We start from the raw sequence: 22,336 nt of genomic DNA on the forward strand, positions 1-22,336 counted from the left end.
AAAGTAATGACAATTTACAACAAAATTACACAAGGTACAAATAAACGATAGGAAAAAAGAAAAAAAGAAAGAAAGAAAGAAAGAAAGAAAGAAAGAAAGAAAGAAGAAGAAGAAGAAGAAGAAGAAGAAGAAGAAGAAGAAAACAAAAAAAAACTACAGGTAACCGAAAACAAAGTAACAATGGATTTGCACCTACATAAGCGTCAAGAATAGAAATGAGTAAAAGGGAGCGTAGAAAGAAAAGGGAGAAAGTTAAGAGAGAAACACAACAATGGATGTATCGCATCAATGTCAAGGAGCGATTTGATGTATGTTTCATGATAAAAGCAGTTGTATTTATTCAGGGATTAAATATGTTTCAAGCACGAGTGCTAGCTTTCCTCTCATTTTCAATGATAATTTTTTACTCTGCAATAGAAATTGGTCTGTATTCACTGTATAGAGAGACTATGCAAAATGAAGCAATCGTTAGGTCCCGGTACTCGTTTCCGAGAGAAAAAAAATTATACAGCTCTCTCGCAAGCTAAGCCGTTTAATCGTTTAGAAAAACACTACCATTTTGTTTATGTGCGAGTACTAATTGAACGTCATATTCTGCGCAGTAAGGACGCGCAATACAATACAGAGGAATCACCTTTAGTTTAAAAAAAACTTGAAAAGGTACGCAGCCGGAATGGCGGAGGAAAATATGTTTTGGTAATATCATTGGAAGTTGTAGCTACCTGCAACACTGTGCGTATTTCTGTAGAAATGCCCATGATCGAGGCAGTTTTCGTAAGTGAGACTAATGAGTGAAAATGGGTGAAGATTTAATTTCCGCGCGCAGGTCCGCTTGAGGCAATCTCTTTAAGTGGTCTATATGGTGCTTTTTGTATAGACAGAGGCGAGTAATTTTGGAACCATCAGAAGAAAAGGGAAGCACTGTAGTAGGGGAACGAGTGCAACTGGCAAACAAGTGACAATAGAACCTTACCTCTAGTTACGTCAGGACAGTTTTCGCGCACCCAATCAAAATATAGTTACAACAATGATTGCCATCACATTGCACTCTCGTTGAAAAAAAAAATGGCTAATCAATAGTTGTTTTATATTGAATTTTATAATTGCAAAACTCATAATTACTGACGTTACTTTCTATAACAGCTCCTTAACCTACTAACAGTACTCTACTTACATTACTTACTAACAATGTTGGTTACTTACGCTACTAACAATACTATACTCTACTAAAAAGTCAATACTTATATTATACATATCATAGCCTGTTCTAGCAATTAGTTTGTATTTATCTACATTAGCAGTAGTTCACGCTCTTTCTTTTGTGCTTGATTGGCATATTTATAGCCTGCTTTAATTGTTGTTGAGTAATTAGCTGTTTACAATATTTTATCACAAGTAGAAGCCTTCTGTATTGTGCTATCTGCACCATTTAGACTTTTCGTTTCTTTTATTATGTAATCGCTTACATAACCTATCCTTACACTAGTTTTGTATCTATAAGTCCGCATCTTGTAATTTTTTTATGGTCGCATCCGTTTTTTTAAAGTTTTTTTACTGTGAAGCTAATTTTAACCTGAAGAAGGCTGAATAGCCGAAACGTTGTTGTATTAAAACCGGAACAGTCAAGAGTTGGTCTTCATCCTCTTCAATTACACAGATTTATAAAATAAAAACGTTATACTTAAGAGAAATCATCAGTCACTAATGATCAAACCTATTTTTGCTTGACATTTGAAAGTACAATTCTTTGAATAATGTGGGTATTCCTTACGGTTTTTCCATGAAACTAAAATTTCCGACTTAGGTAAAAAAAAAATTCGCCCAACTCCAAGATGGTGATAGTGCAAAACGACCAGGTAGAGAGAGAGTTTTTCAGAAGCATTTTAAATCACCATGCACTTACATCATATTAGTAAGACCTTTGATGCCAACACAATTCTTGTTTTGAAAGAGCACGTCATCTTATTATTGACCGCTACGTTTATATCGCCTTCTTTGTACGCCAATCAGATCAAATATATCAAAAAGTTTACATTAAAACCAAACTAAACAAATCTCTACGGACAGGATAACATTGAAATGGATCTACCCAACAGCGAGTCACCCTCCCCTCCCCTGCGCGTTCCATGGGCGTGTCCTTTGATCGCAGAATGCATTGCTACAGTTGTTCGTATGGTTACACCGTTGATCATTTCAGGTGACCTTTATTTTTATTCCGGGAATACATGATTCCAGTGTTTCTGCTTTCCTCTTTCATTTTTGTTTATTATTTATTTCGCTACGTATGAAAAGAGAATCATTTAGCAAGTTTACAAATCTGTATGACGTAAGAATTACAAACTTGAAAAACAAAAAAAAAGAAAGAAACAAAAACAACAGCAACAAAAATAAATAAATAAATAAATAAAAAATAAAAAATAAAAAAATAAAAACAAAAATAAAAATAAACAGAAAATTCACAATGATAGGTCATTCTTCATATTTACTACCTAGAATTAATGGCAAGAACGTTCTTTTTGTAATATCTACCGAGTATGCATAGCAGCAGTCAACTAAAACCAAGGTCAAGGAAAGAAGTCACCTTTTTCGTACGTGTGTGTTGGTATTAATAACTTTAGACAGAAAGGCAATGAAAATGATATTTTACACAAGCATTATTCATCAAAAAATGTGTCTTTTTCAACGACCGGAAGTAATCAAGATTGATGGAAACAATTAGTCAGTGCCACAGTAGCGTAGATCAGCCCGGCGGTGTACCACTGAAGTGGTAAACATAGAAAGAGCCGCAGTTTCTCACTTCAATGTTGGTGGATTGCCAACAACATTGTGAAAAGTAGTGAAAGCAGACCTGCCTGGTGACTTTGCCATCAGCCACTGTAGGATGACCACCATTTAACCAGCCGGTTGCATGAGTCCCACACCTGAACCTGGGTGGACATGAAGTAGGCATTCCAGTTCCCGCAGCTCCTTGGAGGCGATACCAACCATTGAGGTTTCTGTCACACTGACGGGACTGAGTGATGTACGTGGTTTTCCGGTCACCGCTGGTCAGACTTGAGTAGCTTGTACATTCTACAGCTAGAATGTAGAATAAATAGTTAAATAGTGTCAAATCCACAGATGTAGTGTGAGATTTGTCTCCACACTTTGATAAACATATAAAGTTCTTAATATCTCATCAGTCAAAGGTAGAATATGCTCCCGAATTTCAAAAACCATAAGAAACCGTACTCATCAAAGAAAGAATTACCTCACGGTATTTCTTTCTTTTTAAGTATTTGTTTCAAGAACACTCATTTCAGTTAATAAGAATTCATTCAGAAAGGTTTGTACTCTGAGTTACCTGTTTGTTAGACATGAAATGATCCGTCAGTCTGGCTCTGAATTATCCTGCAGGTACTAGAACTTATAATGTTTAACTCAGTATCTCCACTATTCCTCACATTATTTAAACAATAACCTTGAAGACTCGATAGGATTAAACTCCCGAAATTAGCGGCCTCAAGCACAAATTGACTTGTTACGGGAGGCAACTGGAAAAACAGATCAAACAATTCGAGGCAAATTGATCTGATATTTATTTCAGATGACCCATATTTCCAATTAAAACGTTACACTGTGTTGATGTAATAAATTACTTTCTTGACCAAACTGTATTCTTCTGACATCTCTATGTATTAGAAACATTTTGATTCTATTAAAATGGAACGGTGAACATGAGCCCGAAATCGAAAGAAGCGATTTGAAAAGGCTGATAAACCAAAAGTAGAACGTTGAGAAAAATAAGTTGTTTCATTATACATTACGCACATTCAAATGAATAGCCGGGTGAATATACCATAGCCTGTATGATTAGCTGGCGTTTTATTGAATGAACGATTTAGCGAAGATTGGCCACACAGCAGATTAATTAAAAAAGGGAAATGTTCTTTTAGCTTTGGACGGTACATATAACTGAGTTAACCCTAAATTGTCAGTTATATAAAAACGTAATTGTTCTTTCTGGTAAAATTCAGAAGCTGGGCCACCAGCCCTGTGTAAAGAACCTATTACCCCCTTCCCTCCATGAAGAAACCAGTGTTCTTTCTTCCTCGTGGAGTCAAGGAATGCTGTGTTAGCATTGTGTAGCCGTGCATTTGAAGCTTAAATTTTTGGCTTCCTTAACTATATTGTAGAACCGAGCGTAATTTTTCGGTGATGTGTAATAATCGCATTCATGATATCATTTACAGTCTGGGTTGAAGCATCAATTCAACGATTTAGACGGTTAGATTATAAAAGGCTATTGTTCAAATAACGTGACGACTAGTGTGTGACGAGGTTAACAGGTTAACAGTCCTAGACATGCGGTAGTACCGTGGTACCTTTAGGGCAGGATGGCTTAGAGCCAGAAAACAATCCTATTTATTATTTTTTTTAATATACAGGTACATGCAGCTCAAAGTGCGGATGTTACTTAATAAATTCTTATTAAATGTAGTGAGCGTCACTGAACGAAATATCAAACAGAAAGGAAACACTGTAAAATAACAATCCCTCGAAAATAGCGACAACGGCTGTAGCATATTCCGAAAGTAACAAACTAACCTCCGGAAACTAGCGAGCCCAAACGGAACTTAAGTTGTCGTAAGACGCAATGGAAATAACAGATACAAGAATTCTTCACAAACTTAATCCACGGTCACGCTTTGTAAATAGCCAACTCAGTGGTCTGCCCCCTGCCAGCTGGGATTTTTAACTATGTTACGTTTATTTGAAATATTTGTTTCCTTTGTTTCAGTGGCATACCTGTAAACTAGCTTAGCTTAGTGCTTGTATAGCTAATGTTGCGGTCAGATTCGCGCTAGAACCTTGCTTGACATGTCATTTTTGTTTACATAGCAAATTGCAAGCACGATATTCGGTGTGACCGATCAAGAGTATCACCATGTGCTTGTTTGAAATCTAACCCCAGAGTAACTAAAAGTGCAAAGGATCCGAAGCTCAACTCAAGAGCGGTGTGTACTGCTCTTGAGCTGTGCTAAATAAATAAGATATGTTTTTCTTACGCGATTTGTCCAACGGGGAAGCAGCACTTTTGATTGCTTCATTGGTGACCTTTGTCAATTCTATTCAGAGCATCAGAGTTTCCCGTATTGCAGACAGGCGGCAAGAATTCGTAGAAAAAGCATGTCTCGGGATCACACTTCACCGCATCCCTTCCTTGATTCAACTTATGACCATGGCTATCCAGTCCAATTTCCACTTCAAGGCAATGTTAGACCTTTTCGGCAGACGGGCCATGCAACCGAGAGGAACAACTATGGCGCTGTTTCACAATTCCCGGGCTCGGCTATCGAGCGTTCAGCAGCCACTTTTCCTTCAGCTGTCCCTTTTCAGCCTTTTTACATTGCACATTTTCCAAGACCTATACGGGATGCAGACGGCGCTGAAGAGATGTTTTCCTCCTCATCAGAAAAGTGCAGACCTGAAACAGAGTCAAGCAGTCAAAGCGACGAAAATGGCGCGAAAGCAAGCCAAACCAAGTGGTTTGACGCTCAGACTTCGGTGCTTGTCGAGGAATGGAAGGAAAGGGTGGAAGAAGTGGAAAGTAGTAGAAGTTTGGAGGCCTGGCAGAAGTTTGTTCAAGCGGTCAACAAGGCAGGCCCTTTTAAAACAATGAAGCAATGTAAAGACAAACTACGAAACTTGAAGCAGGCTTACAAAGATGCGAAGACCAACAATTCGGAGACCGGACGTGCAGCAAAAACCAGTCCATTCTTTGATGCCTTTGAAGAGGTTTTGGGCTCAAGACCAGTTGTGAAAATGCCCGGGGTGCTTCAGTCATGCAGCGAATCCACTACAAGTAATTCGCCTTCATCAAGCAAATCTTCGCATGCTGATTCAAGCGACTCCGATGGCAACGCAGATTCCTCGCCAAAGGAAGGAAAAAACAAAAGAAAGAAGGCTAAGGCCGACGAGCCTGCTCAAAAGAAAGCAAGAAAAAGCAAAGAAAGCAATCAAAATGCTTTCATTGAATTGTCTTCAAAAATACTCGAAATGCAGAACGCTCAAGTGGAAGCGATTGAGCGATCACAAACAAGAGCATAGGAGCTTATGCTCAAGATGGAAATCAAGCAGAGGAAAATCGATGAAGAAAGCAGAAGAAGGGATCAGGAATTTTTCCTTCGCATGGCAGAACTTTTGAAAAAATAAGTGAAAACTTACTTGATCATGAAACAAAAAACATGGAATATAACGAGTGCTAGAAAAGGATGGGGACATGGCTTTTGCTGTTTACACTAATTGCGTGACAGTTTCGTTACATTGGTAATAGATAAAATACAATTCCATTATATCAATGTGTTGTGAGATGTATGTTATAAATCTCCTTATTTTTTTTATTCTATTCATGAACTGTTCACTCTTCATTGAAATTAAAAAAGCTTTAAACGTGCATATGCTTATGTAACAAAACAAAACAATAAACAGTTGTGTTTCTAGGATAACCTACAAGTTGTCAAGTCATTATAAGTTATTTTCTATTGCTTGACGAACGGCTTGAGCTCCCGGATTCCGTACAGCGTGATGTAGACGTCTGGACCGCAAATATTCTCTCTCAATGGCAACGACTCTTCTCAAAATCTCAGGGTCGTCAAATTCTTCTCCTGCTTCTTGACAAAAATTGTGTAAAATGCAGCATGTGAGGATTACTTCCGGTATATTGATAAACCTTTTATCCATTCTCTTTAGCAAAATTCTCCATCTTCCTTTGAGAACACCAAAAGTCCGTTCAACAGTGACTCTTGCTGAGGAGAGCACTTTGTTGAATTGTCGTTGAGTCGGGTTTAAAACGATATTGTTAGGATAAGGCTTTAACAGCCATGGAAGGAGAGGGTATGCCCCATCCCCGAGCAGCAGAGGTCGAATATCGTTTCCGTTTATATTTACCACGGGTTCCCTCAGAATATTTCCATTCACTACTTTCCTGTACAGCTCGGAATTCCGTAGGACTCGAGCGTCGTGCATACTACCTGGATAACCAATTGCGGTGTCCAAGAACATTAGATTTTCTCCAACAACAGCTTGCATGATCACGCTATAGCGGTGTTGTCGATCAAAATAATCGAAAGGATTCTTTGGGGCCACTATTTCGATGTGAGTCCCATCAATTGCTCCAACTGCTTGGGGAATTTTACATTCATCTTGAAACAGTGCAATGGCTCTTGTCGTGTCATGGTGGTTGACTGGCAATTTGATAAAACGCCTTGAAAATCTGTTCAGCGCGCGACAAAATTCTTTGGTGATTGTGACACATGATGACTTTCCCACATCAAAGTGTGTAAGCAACTTCGCGAAAGCTTCCACCTCAGCCAACCTCCACAAAGCAATTGCTACTCGCTTAGCTGGAGGAATGGCTTTTCGTAACCTCGTGTTTCTCCTTGAAATTTCCGGAGAAACAAGGTTAACTAACCGAAGAAACGTGTCCTTACGCATCCTGAAGTGTTCCTTCCAATAGCGGGACTGGCTCTCGTCTTCAAGCATCAACTCGAACCAGCAAAGCGTGGACGACGAAGTGTTCAAGGCCGTTCAGTTTGCATGCTTTGAAAGTGCATATGTGCAACGTTTAAAAGCGTTAATGTGGTTGATGTCGCTGTTGGCAGGGAATGTGTCAATAAACCACGTTAAGGAATAAAAACAACCTTCTCCTTCTTCGTCTTATAGCAGTGTTTCTTCTTATGCAACGCAATCGGTACAGCAAGAAAAAAAATAAGCAACGAAGCCAAATGTACATCCATCGCGACTCACTACAAACTGGCGCGAAAACTGACAGTCGTATGTCAACACTTTCTAACAAGCAAGCAGCGAATTTGCAGTTTGACCCCAACATGAATTCTCACATTCCAACACGTGCTACAGTGACGTTAAAAGCAAGTACGCTAGTTTGTAATCTCTAGCGCTAATCTGACTGCAACATTAGTGCCTGACTACTATAAATAAGATTTACATTTGCATTATCTGATATTTGTTTTACATGATGACCGATATAAATCTTGAAAGAAATACGCTTCTCTGTGAGGATGTAATGCAGTTTTTTTCCCACCAAAAAGGATCCTTTCTAGATCTCTATGCATTAGAAATATTTTGAGTTTAAAACGATGAATCGGCCAACATGACCCATGAAAGTTGTGGCCCTTCAAAAGAGGCGATAGGAAAATATCGATAAATCAAAAGTAACACACTGATAAAATTATTTGTTCTGTGTACATAACACACATTCAAATGAATAATTTGCTGAGCAGAATACGAGGTGCTTTTTAGAGGAGAAAAGAAGGCTGTTAACAAGAGGTCACATGACAATTCAACAGCGTTACACTAATAGTGTTTAAGAATAAAATTATAGTTTTATAACAACCTTCCAAGCATTCTCTGCATCTGGAAAAAATATATCAAACGTGAAATAAGTTTCTCAATTTGAAGTCTGGAAGAGTGCTACATCACCAGGAAATTTGCCATTGAATATATAATCTTACAAATTTCCACCGAAGGCGTCAATAATCACCTGGCTATGCCTAAAAATGGGCTTTATCTCACTGCTATAGAGTGAATTATACTGAATGCCATGGAGTATTTAGAGATTGTAAGGTTAAATTCTGCCGTCTCAAAATTAAGAGGGCAATTAGCACAAGCGAATTCGGTGTCTCTTAAAGTACTGTGTCTTCTCATTTTAAGACCCAAAGAGGGAATTTTGAAACAAGACTTTTGAAACATCATGTCCTGCACAGGGATTTCATGGAAAACTATGTGAAACAGGTAACAATATCCAAGAGAAGTTCAATTTCCTCTATAGCGAACGTCTGCTAGCCGAGAACCTTGGGTAAGAAAATCTGGTAGCCTATCAATGCGAGCATTTGTTCCTACGAAGGAGGAACAACACTCGCACGGTTGTCGACCGTCCGGCCATTACATTTGTGCCAATACAAAATGTCACTCGGTACGCAGTTACAGTTGAATCCGTTCAATCGGTCAATGCAGGTCCCGTTGTTCTTACAGGGATGATTTGCACAATCATCGATATCTGTTTTAAGGGGATAAGGCAGAAAGACAATAACGATCATATTCGATAGCTGAAATAACTTGGAGACAAGACATGCAGCTATTCTTGTTCAAAACGAATCAGGCAGTAAACAAAGGAGATCTAAATCACTATCATTGTCGACTAAAAGTAGTTCAAACCTATGCGTTTTATGTTTCTGTGCAGAAATTGGAAAAAAAAAATGGAAAGGTCTTTATCAGATGTACTTTATTATCGTAATCAAGTGGCTGATAATTAGCAAGCAAACCATACGAGTGGATGTCGATCGATTTTCAGCATCACAGCCCATTTATTGGCGTGAAATATTTGCGAGCAATGTACAATAGATGCAAAAACCCCGAAATATGAAGGAAAATATGTTATTTTGCCTGCAGTTACCTATTTCACACTGTGTTCCATTAAATCCTGGTGCGCAGCTGCAGTTGAATCCGCTCACTCGATCTGTGCATGTCCCGTTCTTACAGGGATGAGTGGCGCAGTCATCGATATCTGTTTAAGAAAATAGAAAGGATTAAAATAAAATAGCTAATGTTATACTTGAGAAATCCTGGAGCAAAACTAACAACACTGAGCAACTGTGAGCAACTGTGAGCAACTGAGTAATTTACAGCGATATTAATTCCAGGTCCTCTCATGGCCGCGTGAAATAGACACAGCACAGCAACTTGGAAACAGGACAGTCAAGAGATATAGGATCATTAACATTGCGTACGAAAGTACTTGAAAACTTTCAGATTATTTGCTTGTTATACGGAAAAAGAAAACATCTTTATCAGATGTCCATCATGATCATAATCCAATCAGGGGATCGCAACGGATTTGCTCCGTGAAATATCCGTGAAACAGATATTTCACAGAGATTTCTTGCTGGCGCGAAACTTATGGGCGGTTGTCTTCAAGTGCACGGGGAAGATAGTGCCGGTTTGACTGTCCATAATTAGTCGAGAGAAAATCTGAGTAGACTTTAAAGCCATCTATCTAGCCCTCAGCTTCATGACCTATATTAGCTACTCCTGTTGATGTTGTCATTTATAGACCGATTCTTCTCTTCCTGATAACTTTAACTCTAAACAAATAGTTTTGCGCAAATGGATCCCGATTGCCTGTTAAGGCCAGGCTCGGCTTCTCGTTCTTTGTGAAAAGCATCTCATGAATTAAACAGTCTATATCCATGTGTTGAACGTTATTTTCGCCATGGGGACGCTTATTTGAAGAGTTGATAACAACACCCCTGGCTATTACATTAATAGTAAGGTAACGAAAATTTCATTTAAAAGTTCGTAAAAAATAGATGGAGCGGCAAGGTTGCACTTATCGCAAATATGGCTTATTTTATAGAATAGAGACCCTAATCATAGAAACACCCTGAAATTTGAGGCATTTTATAGGCGTGTGGAAGGCTTCTTGAAGAGGCTTGAAAATAATAAATCGAGGTAAAACCCCGAACGTCTAGTTACCCAGTTTAGACATGTCACAACGAGCCAGGACTACCTCGCCAGGTTTAATTGAATCGAACCAGTAATTACCGCTGACTGCATCTTCTCCCTCACTCGCCCTGATCTCGGCGCACGACTCAGCTGGCAACTCAGGAACGAATCCAAGAGGAACTAAGAATAGAAAAGTCAAAAACATTATTTTTTAGGGCTTTTCTGTCATAAGTAAACATCGCAGTTGTTTAGCTCTTTTGACAAAAGCTGCGGGCTTTGTTGGCATTCCTCGAAATGCAAAGAGATTCTGGGCACTTTTTATAGGACACGAATGCCTCTCCTTCCAAATGATAAAGATAAACACTCAAAGAAGAACAATACCTCTTCCATCTAATCGTTTAATATAGAACCGATCGCTGTCCGGAACAAAATCTTCAAGTCTGGGTTCCTTAGTGCGGTTGTTCAACTCACATATGCTTTGGCTGACGACGTAGTTAACGCTTTGACATCTGATGTCATGGTTACACTTGTCTACACACTTCAACCAGTTTGCCGTTTTCTTGGCCATGAAGATATGTCTTCTTAACATCTTGCCGCGGATGGAATATTCCCTTCTACATTGCTGAGCGTCCAGTTCACAGGACATCTGACACACCACAAGCGGCGTAAAGACCAGACTCGTACTTACAGAGTAAGAAAGCCATTGGCTTGGTTCTGAAGCTAGGAGATTTATATGGGGAGAAAAAGATCGAGGCTTGTATAAAATGTCATTCTTACTCCGTACATAAAAAAAAAAAAAATTACTGTTAGACGGAAGCGAATAGTTGCCTAACGTCCTCTAAGTGTTGAAAGGTCTCATTTGGCGGCACAAAAAATCAGTGTCACACTGTCAATCTTGAAATCAAAGGAAACTAATAAAATAATAATCGTGGGAAAGGTAAAAGTCTTTACTTGAAAAGTATTTGTCGAATTCTAGGTCTATGAACAAAAAGATAAATCAACAACGAGATAATCAAATAGAAACAATACATAAATGTAGAATATCTCAAACTGAAGGTGAGTGCTGCGTCCATCAGATAACCTCAGTCAGGCTCCGTAACTAGGGAGCGGCTGGTGAGGGAATTATTCAATATTACAACTCCATAAACAATGCATTGTTTCGTTTATAGGCTTGACACACCACTTGACCCGCCGCGGAAATCAGGCGCATATGCATGAATATTCCAGTATTTGATTGAACAAACGGTATTTTTTAAAACTATGGCACCAACTGAGTAATAAGGCACGCAGGGTTCATAGCATATGTAGTTGGGGACTGGGCTATGGTGATGTTTCAGTTTTCCCTTACATTGTTTTGAAAGACCCCCCTCCCCCCCTCCCGCGCCCCGATGTTTTTAGCTACGATCAGAATACGAAAATATCGAAAATTACTTGAAAATTAATTACAATGAAATTAAAAAAAAAAAAAAAAATACAATTCTGCAATGTTTCTCAAAACTCTGTCAAGACAAACAGACTTGGCTTAACCCAGATGTCAAAATGCCGTTTCCATAGCGATGCCATTTAAATGACGCGTAGAAACAGTTGGCACATCAAAATATTGGCGACGGAATTAGTGAGGGTTAAATTTTCACTTTTTCTCTTTCCTCACTAGTTTTTTTGTAACTTGTCCTTGTGTTTAAACATTTGCCAACGGTTTGAATTATTTTACTTTACCATCGAGTAATAGTTTAATGTTTATGTTCAGTTGCAACCTTCAGGCCTTACTACTTTTAGAGACGTCATCGAAAATTATAAAAAAAAAATTCTTCATCCCATTGAATCGAAGATGTCGCTCGCGAAGACAAAAAGGAATACAAAAAAGTGCAAGAAATGGAGAAAAAGACAAGAAAACAACAACAAAAGAAACGAGTTCGCTCGCTCAAGAGACAACTGCATTGCAGCCTTGCATAAAGACCACAGCATAAGTAAAGAACAAACACGTTTTCCGTATAAGTTGACTTAATTGGCGGGATTTACGACAATTTTGACAAACGGTAACTTTATACCTTGGAGAAAACGCAATAATAAAAATCCACCTGTTATTAGCAATAACTTCCTTTATTAATAGTTATGTGCTTTGTTATTATATTTATTCATGATTTTATGCGTGTAAGAATTGTTTCTATTTTTTTGGATGATCTATAGAATGCAAACGATAATTACCTTTAAAGCAGAAGATTAATACGAAGAAGTTTAGTTCATATTTATGTTCATGTTTAAATTCAGATAATTTATTTTGTAGCAAGAGCATATGTAGCAGACGTTTTTACAGTATAACAAAGCCTTATGCCATATTTCACAGTAAACAGCTTAAAAAACCATACCCTCTAGCTCCGCAGATATTTCTTTAGTTTATATAAGAGAATTAACCCCCCCCCCCCCTTCTCCTTTCCGTTTACAAAGGAAGGCAACACGAAGTGACAACAGAAAACCAAAACAGAACAGGGATGGTCACTGTTGAAAAACACTGAGCCGGATAACGAATAACAGATCGTTTCCAGATGGACCTCCGTGGCCCAGAGTCATGTTTCCACTGTACTGCACAGTCATATTGTACGTCGCTCTCTAGTTTCTCACTGTTTCCTATGTTTTCAGTTTGCAGGAATAACTGCTCAGGTCATGGCTACTGTGATCGTAGCACCAAGCTGTGTGTCTGTGAGAGTTTCTGGATGCAGGATTTTTTCAAAGTTCACTTTGGCACTAAAGAGAGCAATTGTGGTAAGACTTTTTGGTGTCTTTTGTTTGTAGAATAAGCTTGTTGTCAACCATGTTCCTAAAGGTAACATCACTGCTAGAATTTCTGTCGTACGCTATCTCTTCTGTGAGCCGTTCGGTGTCACGCAACGCCTTTCCTCTTGTTTTCGTGAGACTGCGTGACAAGCCAAAATTATGTTTGTGTAAGAAGTGTCTTGCACAATATTTTCCTTGTTGTTAAGAGTGATTGTGTTTTTCGCAGACTGGAGTATACTGTATGTAACTGTGATTATCTTTGGAATCATCATGGCTATTGGCGGAATAGTGTGGGCAATATGTTTCTGCATGGGAAGGTACGTATCACATGCAACACTAGTAATGTGTTTCATATGAGTGTGACCTTAGATGACTGCAGTTATATCAAAGCTCACGATAGATGACTTAGGAGGTCAATTTTTACCCTGTTAACAAACACCCTTGGTTCATTTTCTTTCCAAGGTAAATTATATCCTGGCATGCATTTACTGAGTAATTGTTGTCTTATATGTTCATAAAACGTTCTCCTTTTTGTGATGGTAGGCGTCGCAAGTTTCCAGTCTTTAAACGAAGCAGTTTTCCTTGCCGTTCTTCTCTGTTAGTACATTGTTTTTGTTCTTTCTGCCATCTCTTAAACGATTTTAGCTGGCATGTAGAAACAAATTGTAGTTTATTGTTCTTGTGAGTTCTCTGTGACTCTTACAGTCCACGCTGCTTGGAATCCTAACATACAGTGTACATACACGGTCCTAAAATCACCCTTTAGACCTATCTATACTGTGCTTGAAACAAAAGCTCAATTCTACGAATCTTCCTAGAATAACGAATCACCGTTGCCCAAGTAATGTTTGATTAGCTTTGAAGTGATAAAGTAACGTACTTTCGCCTGTTAGAACATCCAGTTGTGATTTTAACGACGTCTTGCTACTAGAGGCCGAATTAGGAAAGTTATCACAAATGGGATTCCCTTAATCCAAATTTTGTCATGGTCATTCCTTTCTATTCTAGTCCATTCCATTCAACGTGTCTCTTTTCCTTGCCTTCATTGTTGAACGCCTCCATTGTCGTCTGCCTTGTTTTCTTTCCTGTATCTGTTTCTTTCTATCTTTAGACTTCGTCGTAAGAAGGTTATAGTCTCTGTTAACCCTCCTAGTACAGAGGATGCCTCTTCGACTGACCATAGGTATGCTGAAGACTTGCCTGGGTACAGGGTACTGCATGTAAACTGCATGACAAAACTGGCTTGAAACGTCTTTGACAATGCAAGCCTCTTCTGCCCTTGTCCTCAGGGAATGTATGTGCAGACTTGCTTGGGTACAGGGTACTACATGTAAACTGCATGACAAATCTGACTTGGTATGCCAAACCTTGTAAATGTCATTAAGATTGTGAGCCTCTTCTACGCTTGTCTTGTGGGAATCTTCGTACAGACTTTCTTGGGTACAGGTTAGTAAAGTGTAAGACAAAACTGGCTCGGTGTGCCAGATGTTCTAAACGTCCTTAAGAATGTTAGCTCCTTCTACCCTCGTCCTCTGGGAACTACTTAAAGACTTACTTGAACACAGGGTACAGGGTAGTAAACTGTATGACAAAACTGGCTCGCTGTGTTAGGCCTCTTGTACCCTCGTCCTCTGGGAATTTATAAAAGCTGACTTGATTGGATAAAGGGAACTAAACTGCATGACTCCGCTAGCTTGGTGTACTAGGTCTTGCAGTCATCTTCAAGACTAAATGTCTTGTGTCCTTGTCCTTGCCCTTCTGGACCGCAGTCTTGGCGTCAACAACAACAGCTTTATTACAACAACGTCGCTCTTGTTGGAAATGGTGTTACTTAATCTTGTAACTTGCATGAAATATAACGCTATTTGCTTCTTCCACAGTTCTGTTTCCATTTGATTTTTTTTTTTTTAATTTCTTAGACCATCTAGAGGTCGAGTTAGATTTGTATGCCTTGGTTATCTTCTAACCGTTCTTGTGTTATTTTCTACTTTGTTTCTCGTGATAAACACTTTATTTTCTTGCACTTTGTCACTTTGTTTTATTTATTTATTTATTTTTCCCTTGCATTTCTTTTATTTTTGCAAGTCTTTCCATTTTTCCTTTTGTGGTTGTTTTTTGTTGATCGTTGTTGTTAATAATGATACTGTCGTTCTTGGCTACGTACAGATGAACTCAAGTTGTTATTCCAATAAGAAAGAAAAACCCAAACAGGTTGTAATAAATAAAAGAAAAAATAAAACAAAATATAAAGCAAAACAAAAAACAAGTAGGGATGGTAAAGATTTTAAAAGATTTCGACAGAGTACAAAGGACGAAATTTAAAAAAAAATTGAAGCCTTGGGAATGTGAATCACGCCTCCGAGAGAACCAGCAAATTATAGTCTCCAACACTGAACAGAGTTGCTTACTTAGGTCAGTTGGGCTTTGAGTGCCTTAAAGGTTTACTAGAAGTTATTGTTTGGGTTGTGATAGGGGAGCTTACTTTTTGATGTGGTTTTGTTTAGGAGGCGTGGTCGTGGGAAGAGGCGCCATCGGTACGCTGTTATTGACGAGGACGAAGATGACAAGCTTGAGAGTATGGAGATGCTACCAAAAGGAGGTAAGCCACTCGAAGGGTTTGTCCCTTTTGCTGCTGGAATTTCGTTTGCTAACCTCTCTCTCAAATATGTTCAAGAGGCAGCCTGTGCAGGTACCGCTAAGAGTATTATTTTTGGGCTTCACATTATGATCACTTCTTTAACATCAAAAAACATTTTCAGTATCGATTGTTTTCCCTCGACCAATCACGCGTGATTTTGCACTTTTCATCAACGTTTTCCCACACTCACCACCCATGACGTATTTTCCGCGCTTAGCACCATTTAGACGTTTTACCGTGCTTGCTTGTCTCTAGTCTCGTGTTTTCTCGTGCTTGCCATTGGTTTTCATGCTTGTTTTGAGTTCTGAATTGTCAATCACGTCATTGTCGCCATAATTATCGGCTCAGTAATAACGTTGGTATGAGATCATCCGTCAATTTTAGTTATTTTTCCTCCAGGTAAATACTTGAGTACAAGCCTGATGTTAAGCGATACGGACGAGGACAGCGATGCGGAGTCGACTGTTTTTGACGTTAAAAAAAGCGGCACATGAACGGCTCGGTGAATGGTTATATAAGGAAAGATACGTGATATAGAGTACATACGGGCATCCTATATATAACATAGTGGTCAGCGTGAACATCCCAGCACGAGAGGAAACGCATTCTGACAGTGGTGCAAGATCTAACGGCAGTGATGACTTAATCATTAAGTTTACAGACTTGCCTGGCTTGTACAAAGAAACTTAAAGAGAGATCACCATAAGAACCAAACATTGCTGTGTTTCTCACGTAGAAAATTTTATTAATATGCTGCGACTTCGATCAAGAAGGCTGGGAAAGATCACTTGGCCGATAATGGTAAAACATCTTTGGCCCTTTTCACCGCACACACTCACTGTATGCATTCAAATTTGTAAATCACCCCCCGCGTATCTTAAATGAGACATTTTTCTTTGCACCTAAGAAGTCTTGCATTAGAGGACATTTTATGACTCGTTGTTCAAACAATTTTAACTTCTAGGGGGATTGAACACTGAACAATGAATGATTTTAAAAGTACGGATGAAGAAAAGTAACCACAATGAACAGTTTACTTAAAGCGTTGTTCCATTGCTGTGGGTATACTACTCTCAAATTTGGTAAACTGTTTTAACCTAAGAAATGTGTCAAATTTCGTATCCTAAGAGTGTTGAATTGAATTGTTGAATTGAATTGTACACAACATAACGAGAGGAATGTTTATTATAATTATACAAATTTTACCTATGAAATGTCCAGCGAGATATTTCGCCGTATTACAAACAGCAGTTTGAAATTATTAATTTATTAGTGTGCAACACAGCAAGGATAATGTTGTTTGTAATATCATAAACTCTCTACCTACGTCTTGTACCTTTGCATAAAATGGTTCTTGTTGTGCGGCAAGAATGATAATAATGAACGTTTACATTCATTTGCAAACATTTTTTCCGTGTTTTTAACAGTCATGGAAATTAATTAAAGGGGCTCAGTCACGGCATTTTGAGTTATTTGGGTAAAGTACAAAATTACCTTTTAATTGAAGAAAACACGGAAATTGTAGTTTATTAAGATGAAAAAACACCAAAGAGATAATAATAAATCATAAAGAAACAGCGATGGAGAAGGATGGAGAAGATTAACACGGATTGCAAACGACAGACTTGGAAAATTTAGGCTAAACGTTTCAAGGTGCGCAAACCGTGACGTAGCTCCTTAACGTAGAGACAGTAATTATTCCACAAGAGTAGTGATTACACAACATGCAACACGGATGGCAATACGCACAACAACGCTTTTCAACTTACAATGAAGCATTGTTGTGGGACAAGTTGTAGGAAAATGTTGCTCTTATCACATGGCTTTTATGTAACATACGCTTTCATTTTTCGTTTCATAGCCGTGCATTAAAACTAAAATGACGGAATTAATTTGTTTTGTTTAACTTGTTTGAGGCGTCACGCACTTCTCAGAAGGGTAAACCGGATTGGCTGAGAAAATAATAAAACAAACTAAAGAAACAGTGAAGCTTGCCCTTAGAACAATACGTACGAAGCATAAGCGGTAGTGAGATTTAAGTGAATGATAACCAAGGAGGAGTTGTCACGGTGTTTCATTAAAATTTTACCAAGTAAGTTTACTCAGTATGCTAAAATAATAACTAGTTCGACTGTTTATATATAAAAGTACGCATTTTCTTACTTTTAAAACTCGTTTTATAGAACAAGGTATATCCGTAAAATAGATGAAACAAGGAGAACTTTAAAGCCTGGTTTTCAGCACAAGCGCAAGCTCAAGCGCAAGCACAAGCACACAAACGCAAGCAATAGGGATGACCCTATAGTGAAAACGAAGTTCGACGCAAACACAAGTACAAACAAAATCATCCGATCCTTCCGCCATTTTAGAAAACTGACGGTTTAGGCCCGCGCGGTAATCCGGATCCAGTGGTTTCAGTGACCAAACACAACCACGTGTAGTAAATATCCTTGTGCTTGTGTTATAGCTGAGGGTATTTCGTTTTCACTTGTTGCAGCGCAAACGCAAGCATGAGCGCAAGCACAAGAAAAAGGAAACATTTTGAACCTTGTCCTTGTGCTTGCCCTTGTGCTTATGCCTGTGACAAGGCCGTTTTCACGGTGAAATAAGACTAAATATCGTGTTTGCGCTTGTGCTTAGCGTCGCTGGTGAAAACCAGGCTTAAGCGTCTCGGATACACGAAGGAAATTTTGTGCATGTCAGGATATAGGCAAGCATATATTTATGTATTGCTCTTGTCTCGAGACAGTTTCAAGATAATTTGCTACAATAACTTAGCAAAGATGAATGAATAAATAGGTAGAGTTTTGTAATATTAGCATTTTGTCATGTCTTGTTCATTTTCAAAGATTTGTATGCCATTTTGGGAAGATCTTTGGAAACCACACGATGTGTTTGAAATTCATATAAACAGTATTAACAAGACATGTTTCGGATGACACATCATCCATCGTCTATCTTAAAAAATTTAGTTTTAAAGAAACTCTTAAGCAGCAAGGAAAATTACTGTTACTAAAACATCGTTAGGAGATATCAATAACAACATATGTTCATAATTGTAAGACGTCCTAAGTTTCGCTGTTGTCGTCTGCTGTTACTTGCAAAAAAAATCGGACGTAAAATTTTTGGACGTTTTATTTCGGACGTAAAATTTGCGGTGCTTTTTATTTAATTTCGGATAAATTTCGGACAACAATTTCGGACATTTTGCTGAAACATAGCTGAAGTAAATTTGCGAAACGAAACACGAATTAGACTGAAACAGCATCTGTGAAAATAATAGTTTTACTGCACCTTGAAGGTTTTGCGACTCAATACAATGAAGAGAAAACAACACAAATGTTATAATGCCGTTACCCCACTAGAGTTTGCGCCCTAAAGCCCAGTATGAAGGAAAGTAAGAGCATTGGGGTTACTTCCAAGATATATACTGCACTAAATATTTCGGACGCTTGAAAATTTCGGACGGTTTTATTTTCGGGCATTTTTGTCCGAAATTAAAATCGTCTTTATTTTTTTTGCCAATAATGTACCCACCTTTGTTTTGTGACCAATTACCAGGCCTCCTTGGCGGTATAAAAATATCAACGTTCCAAGCGCATGCAGTTTCTGTAATTGGATATAATCAAATAAGTAGGGAGACCCACGCCAAACAGTATAACAGGAAGTGGAGTTCTTCCCACCCTTCCGCCCTGTAAATTCCAGGATAAACATGGAAGAAATTCAGTTTATCAACCCTCGACTACATTTTGTGAAGGTATGCACACACACGAGGGTAAAATTCTGCTGGACTAGTCCTTGCGACATGTCCTTTGAAGATTTTATACGAGAGGATTGGTTGCAGGGACTAAAAAAAATGATGAACGGCTAGGAAATAAGCATTACACTGGCTGGCTGATTTACTTGTGTTCAGAATAGTTTGGAATCGTTTATCAATTTCGTCATCATTTAACAAAAATAATAATACTAATAATACTAATAATCATATTAATAATAATATTAATATTAATAAAAAAACATTAGAATAAAATAGTCGTGGCCAGTGCAAGGGGCCTATAGGGACTGGAAAGTTGTTCTTCCAAATGTTTTCCGAAAACCGACATATAAGCCCTCCATCTTCTTTATCGGGCTAACTTCATTTGTTTAAGAACTGCGCCCTCGTCAACCATCACGCGAAAGAAATCTCGAGCACAAAATCTTATTGTTAACTACTACAGCAGAGCCCCATGGCTAAGAAAATTTGGCACTCCATCGAGTCAAAAAGTTGTGATTTTCACTTTGTCCATATACAACCGTACGCGCGCCAACCTCTTGTGACAACAGACTAAAGGTTTGCAGCACAAACCTGCAATTTTGTGTATTTTAAGAGTTTCAAGAGCAGCGCACTGTACGTTTTGTGCTGTAATCCGTAAGAGTGCGTACTTAAACTATTATACTACTAGCCTTCGTTTTCTATTAGCGGAAAACTCGGGGTCGTAGCACGATTATTAAATATTATCAAAAAATTGTGAAAAGAGCTGGTAGCGTGGCCGACTGGTCTAAGGCGCTGGTTTTAGGCATCAGTCATTTCGATGGCGTGGGTTCGAATCCCACCGCTGCCACAAAATCATATTTTGTGAAAAGTCGTTCGGGATCTAAACTCATCTGCAAAAATCCGATAGACCTGTAGAAATGTTGTCGTAAGATTCACAGCAGCGAAATGCAATGACTTTGAAAACTTAAGTAGTATTTTTTCGCACTCAGCGTCGTAATTTTGCTGCAATGCATAAATTTTCCACGAAAAGCTACCTATTGAATGAATGAGTGAATTATTTAAGTTTCCATGGTGTTTAGCTTAAAAAAAAAAACAAAAAAAAAACTAATTGGGACACTATTGAAACACCCCCTTTGGGTATTTTGGGTATTTTGGGGTATTAAAATGGCAAATTTCTGCCAGCAGGTTCTCAAACCTCCAGACGGGCCGGGTTCTTACTACACATGCGGGATTTTACTCTACTACCGTAGTAATAATTCGATCCAGTGTCCCGCGTCAGTGGCACGCTTCCTACGTGCTGTCACGAGCTGCTGCTCTACAAACACGCGTTCCTACGCAACCAATGAGAGGCAAAAACGAGGAAGTTAATTTATCTGTCTCAACTGACAGATACAGCTTCAAAACGGTCAGTAACAATAGCAGTGTTTATCATAATATATCTTCTCCTTACCGGTTCACACATGTTTTCTTGAGTAATTTTCTGATAATTTTGTGTTACTTCGGGAACATTGTCTGTAGGTTATGGACAATTTCATTTATTCTCGTCCCCTGTCTTAAAACTGTATTAAAACTGTAAAGAAAAGCTATAGTGTCGGCCCCTAAGGCAGCTGTTTCATCCTAGTAAGGACTCGTCGACTTGAATGTTTCCCTAATTTAAAGTTAGTTTACGCATCTCTAGTCTCTTTGGCTATTACTGTGCACTTACAATTGCACTCATAGAAGTGATTCGTTTATCTTGAAATAAATGCGTAAAAATATGAATTAAATGATAATGACAGGCCAGAAGTTGAACAGCTAATGTCGTTATTCCTGCTTGTCGCTTATGTTTGTTCTTCGTTATGGCAATGTCCTAGTTGTGCCCCGCGTACTTTTCTTAACGGTGTTAAAAGAGCGTCGCAATGGATGACAGATCTTCTTGCTGTTTAAATTTTTATTACTTGTAGTGTTTCATTGTTTGCGTCCTCAAAAAGATCCCGCCAATTCTTATCGTGTTTTGTGGCAGCTTTTCGCTAAATTATACTTAGAGTTTTTAGTTCAACCCCTACGAAACACGATTTAGAATTAATTGCTCTGCTCTCGACCATTCAGTATCGAGTAAGTCTGGTGAATTTTTTTAGTGTTTGAGGGAAGAGCAAGGGTAACAAGACAGGTATCAGTAATAATACTCGGTTCAGGAACGTAGTCACCATCGCCTATAAACAGACAGACAGAGCGTTACCACTGTTATTTTAGAAGGCACACCCGCATCTACTACATCTAATGAATGCTAATGGTTCACACAGTTAGCTATGAAATAACACAGCCCGAACACTTTCGCAGATAGATTCGAATTGTTTAAGCTTCCTTGAATCACGAGGTCATGAATAGATTACTTTCTGTCGAGCTTGCCACGCGAACTAAGGCTCTAGAGTGGACTGAAACAGTTTTGTTTGCTGTTATTAATATTGTCGCCCTCTTCGGCAATGTTCTAACTTGTTACGCCGCGTACAGAAACCAGAGACTTCGTACGCTTCCCAACATGTTTGTGATAGCACTTGGTGTAAGCGATATTTTCATGTCCACCGTCTGTATGCCTTTTACAGTTGTAACCCTGTTTCACGGCCAGTGGATGTTTGGCGAGACTTTTTGTCGACTTCACGGTTTCGGAGTTTTGACATTTGGACTGGTGT

The 22,336-nt window shown here is 38.6% G+C and overlaps 2 protein-coding genes, 1 non-coding gene and 2 pseudogenes across 6 annotated transcripts in view; 4 read left to right on the forward strand and 1 right to left on the reverse strand.

Annotated features, from left to right (window-relative positions):
• The window catches only part of LOC149104702 (uncharacterized), a 158,788-nt gene that overhangs the window by 92,815 nt on the left and 43,637 nt on the right, over positions 1-22,336 (reverse strand). Inside the window, exon 15 of one of the 3 annotated variants that reach the window (XM_089270792.1) lies at positions 2,570-3,078. The exons of the other annotated variants lie outside the window; for them this stretch is intronic. Coding sequence (XP_089126918.1) covers positions 2,741-3,078 — 338 coding nt within the window. The 3' untranslated portion in view covers positions 2,570-2,740. Of the gene's footprint in view, positions 1-2,569; positions 3,079-22,336 lie in introns of those variants that run through there. 3 annotated transcript variants of the gene reach the window in all.
• LOC149104714 (uncharacterized) lies at positions 5,170-6,488 on the forward strand (annotated as a pseudogene).
• On the forward strand, positions 13,032-17,488 carry LOC149104715 (dyslexia-associated protein KIAA0319-like protein). Of its 2 annotated transcripts, XM_089270997.1 has the most exons (5): positions 13,032-13,263; positions 13,502-13,592; positions 14,387-14,458; positions 15,780-15,874; positions 16,313-17,488. In XM_089270997.1, exons 1-5 carry the CDS (start codon positions 13,047-13,049, stop codon positions 16,405-16,407), a joined length of 570 nt encoding a protein of 189 aa, XP_089127123.1. In that variant the 5' UTR covers positions 13,032-13,046; the 3' UTR covers positions 16,408-17,488. The 2 variants fall into 2 exon arrangements, with proteins under 2 accessions (XP_089127123.1, XP_089127124.1); XM_089270998.1 differs by lacking the exon at positions 14,387-14,458.
• Trnal-uag (transfer RNA leucine (anticodon UAG)) lies at positions 20,433-20,514 on the forward strand. Its single transcript has one exon. It is a non-coding gene; the product is annotated as a tRNA-Leu (tRNA).
• LOC149104717 (uncharacterized) overlaps positions 22,186-22,336 on the forward strand; it is a 3,643-nt pseudogene continuing 3,492 nt past the window's right edge.

The sequence above is a fragment of the Orbicella faveolata genome, unplaced genomic scaffold (assembly GCF_042242905.1).
Source record: "Orbicella faveolata isolate gen_17 unplaced genomic scaffold, um_ofav_v1 contig_34, whole genome shotgun sequence".
Classification (NCBI taxonomy): domain Eukaryota; kingdom Metazoa; phylum Cnidaria; class Anthozoa; order Scleractinia; family Merulinidae; genus Orbicella; species Orbicella faveolata.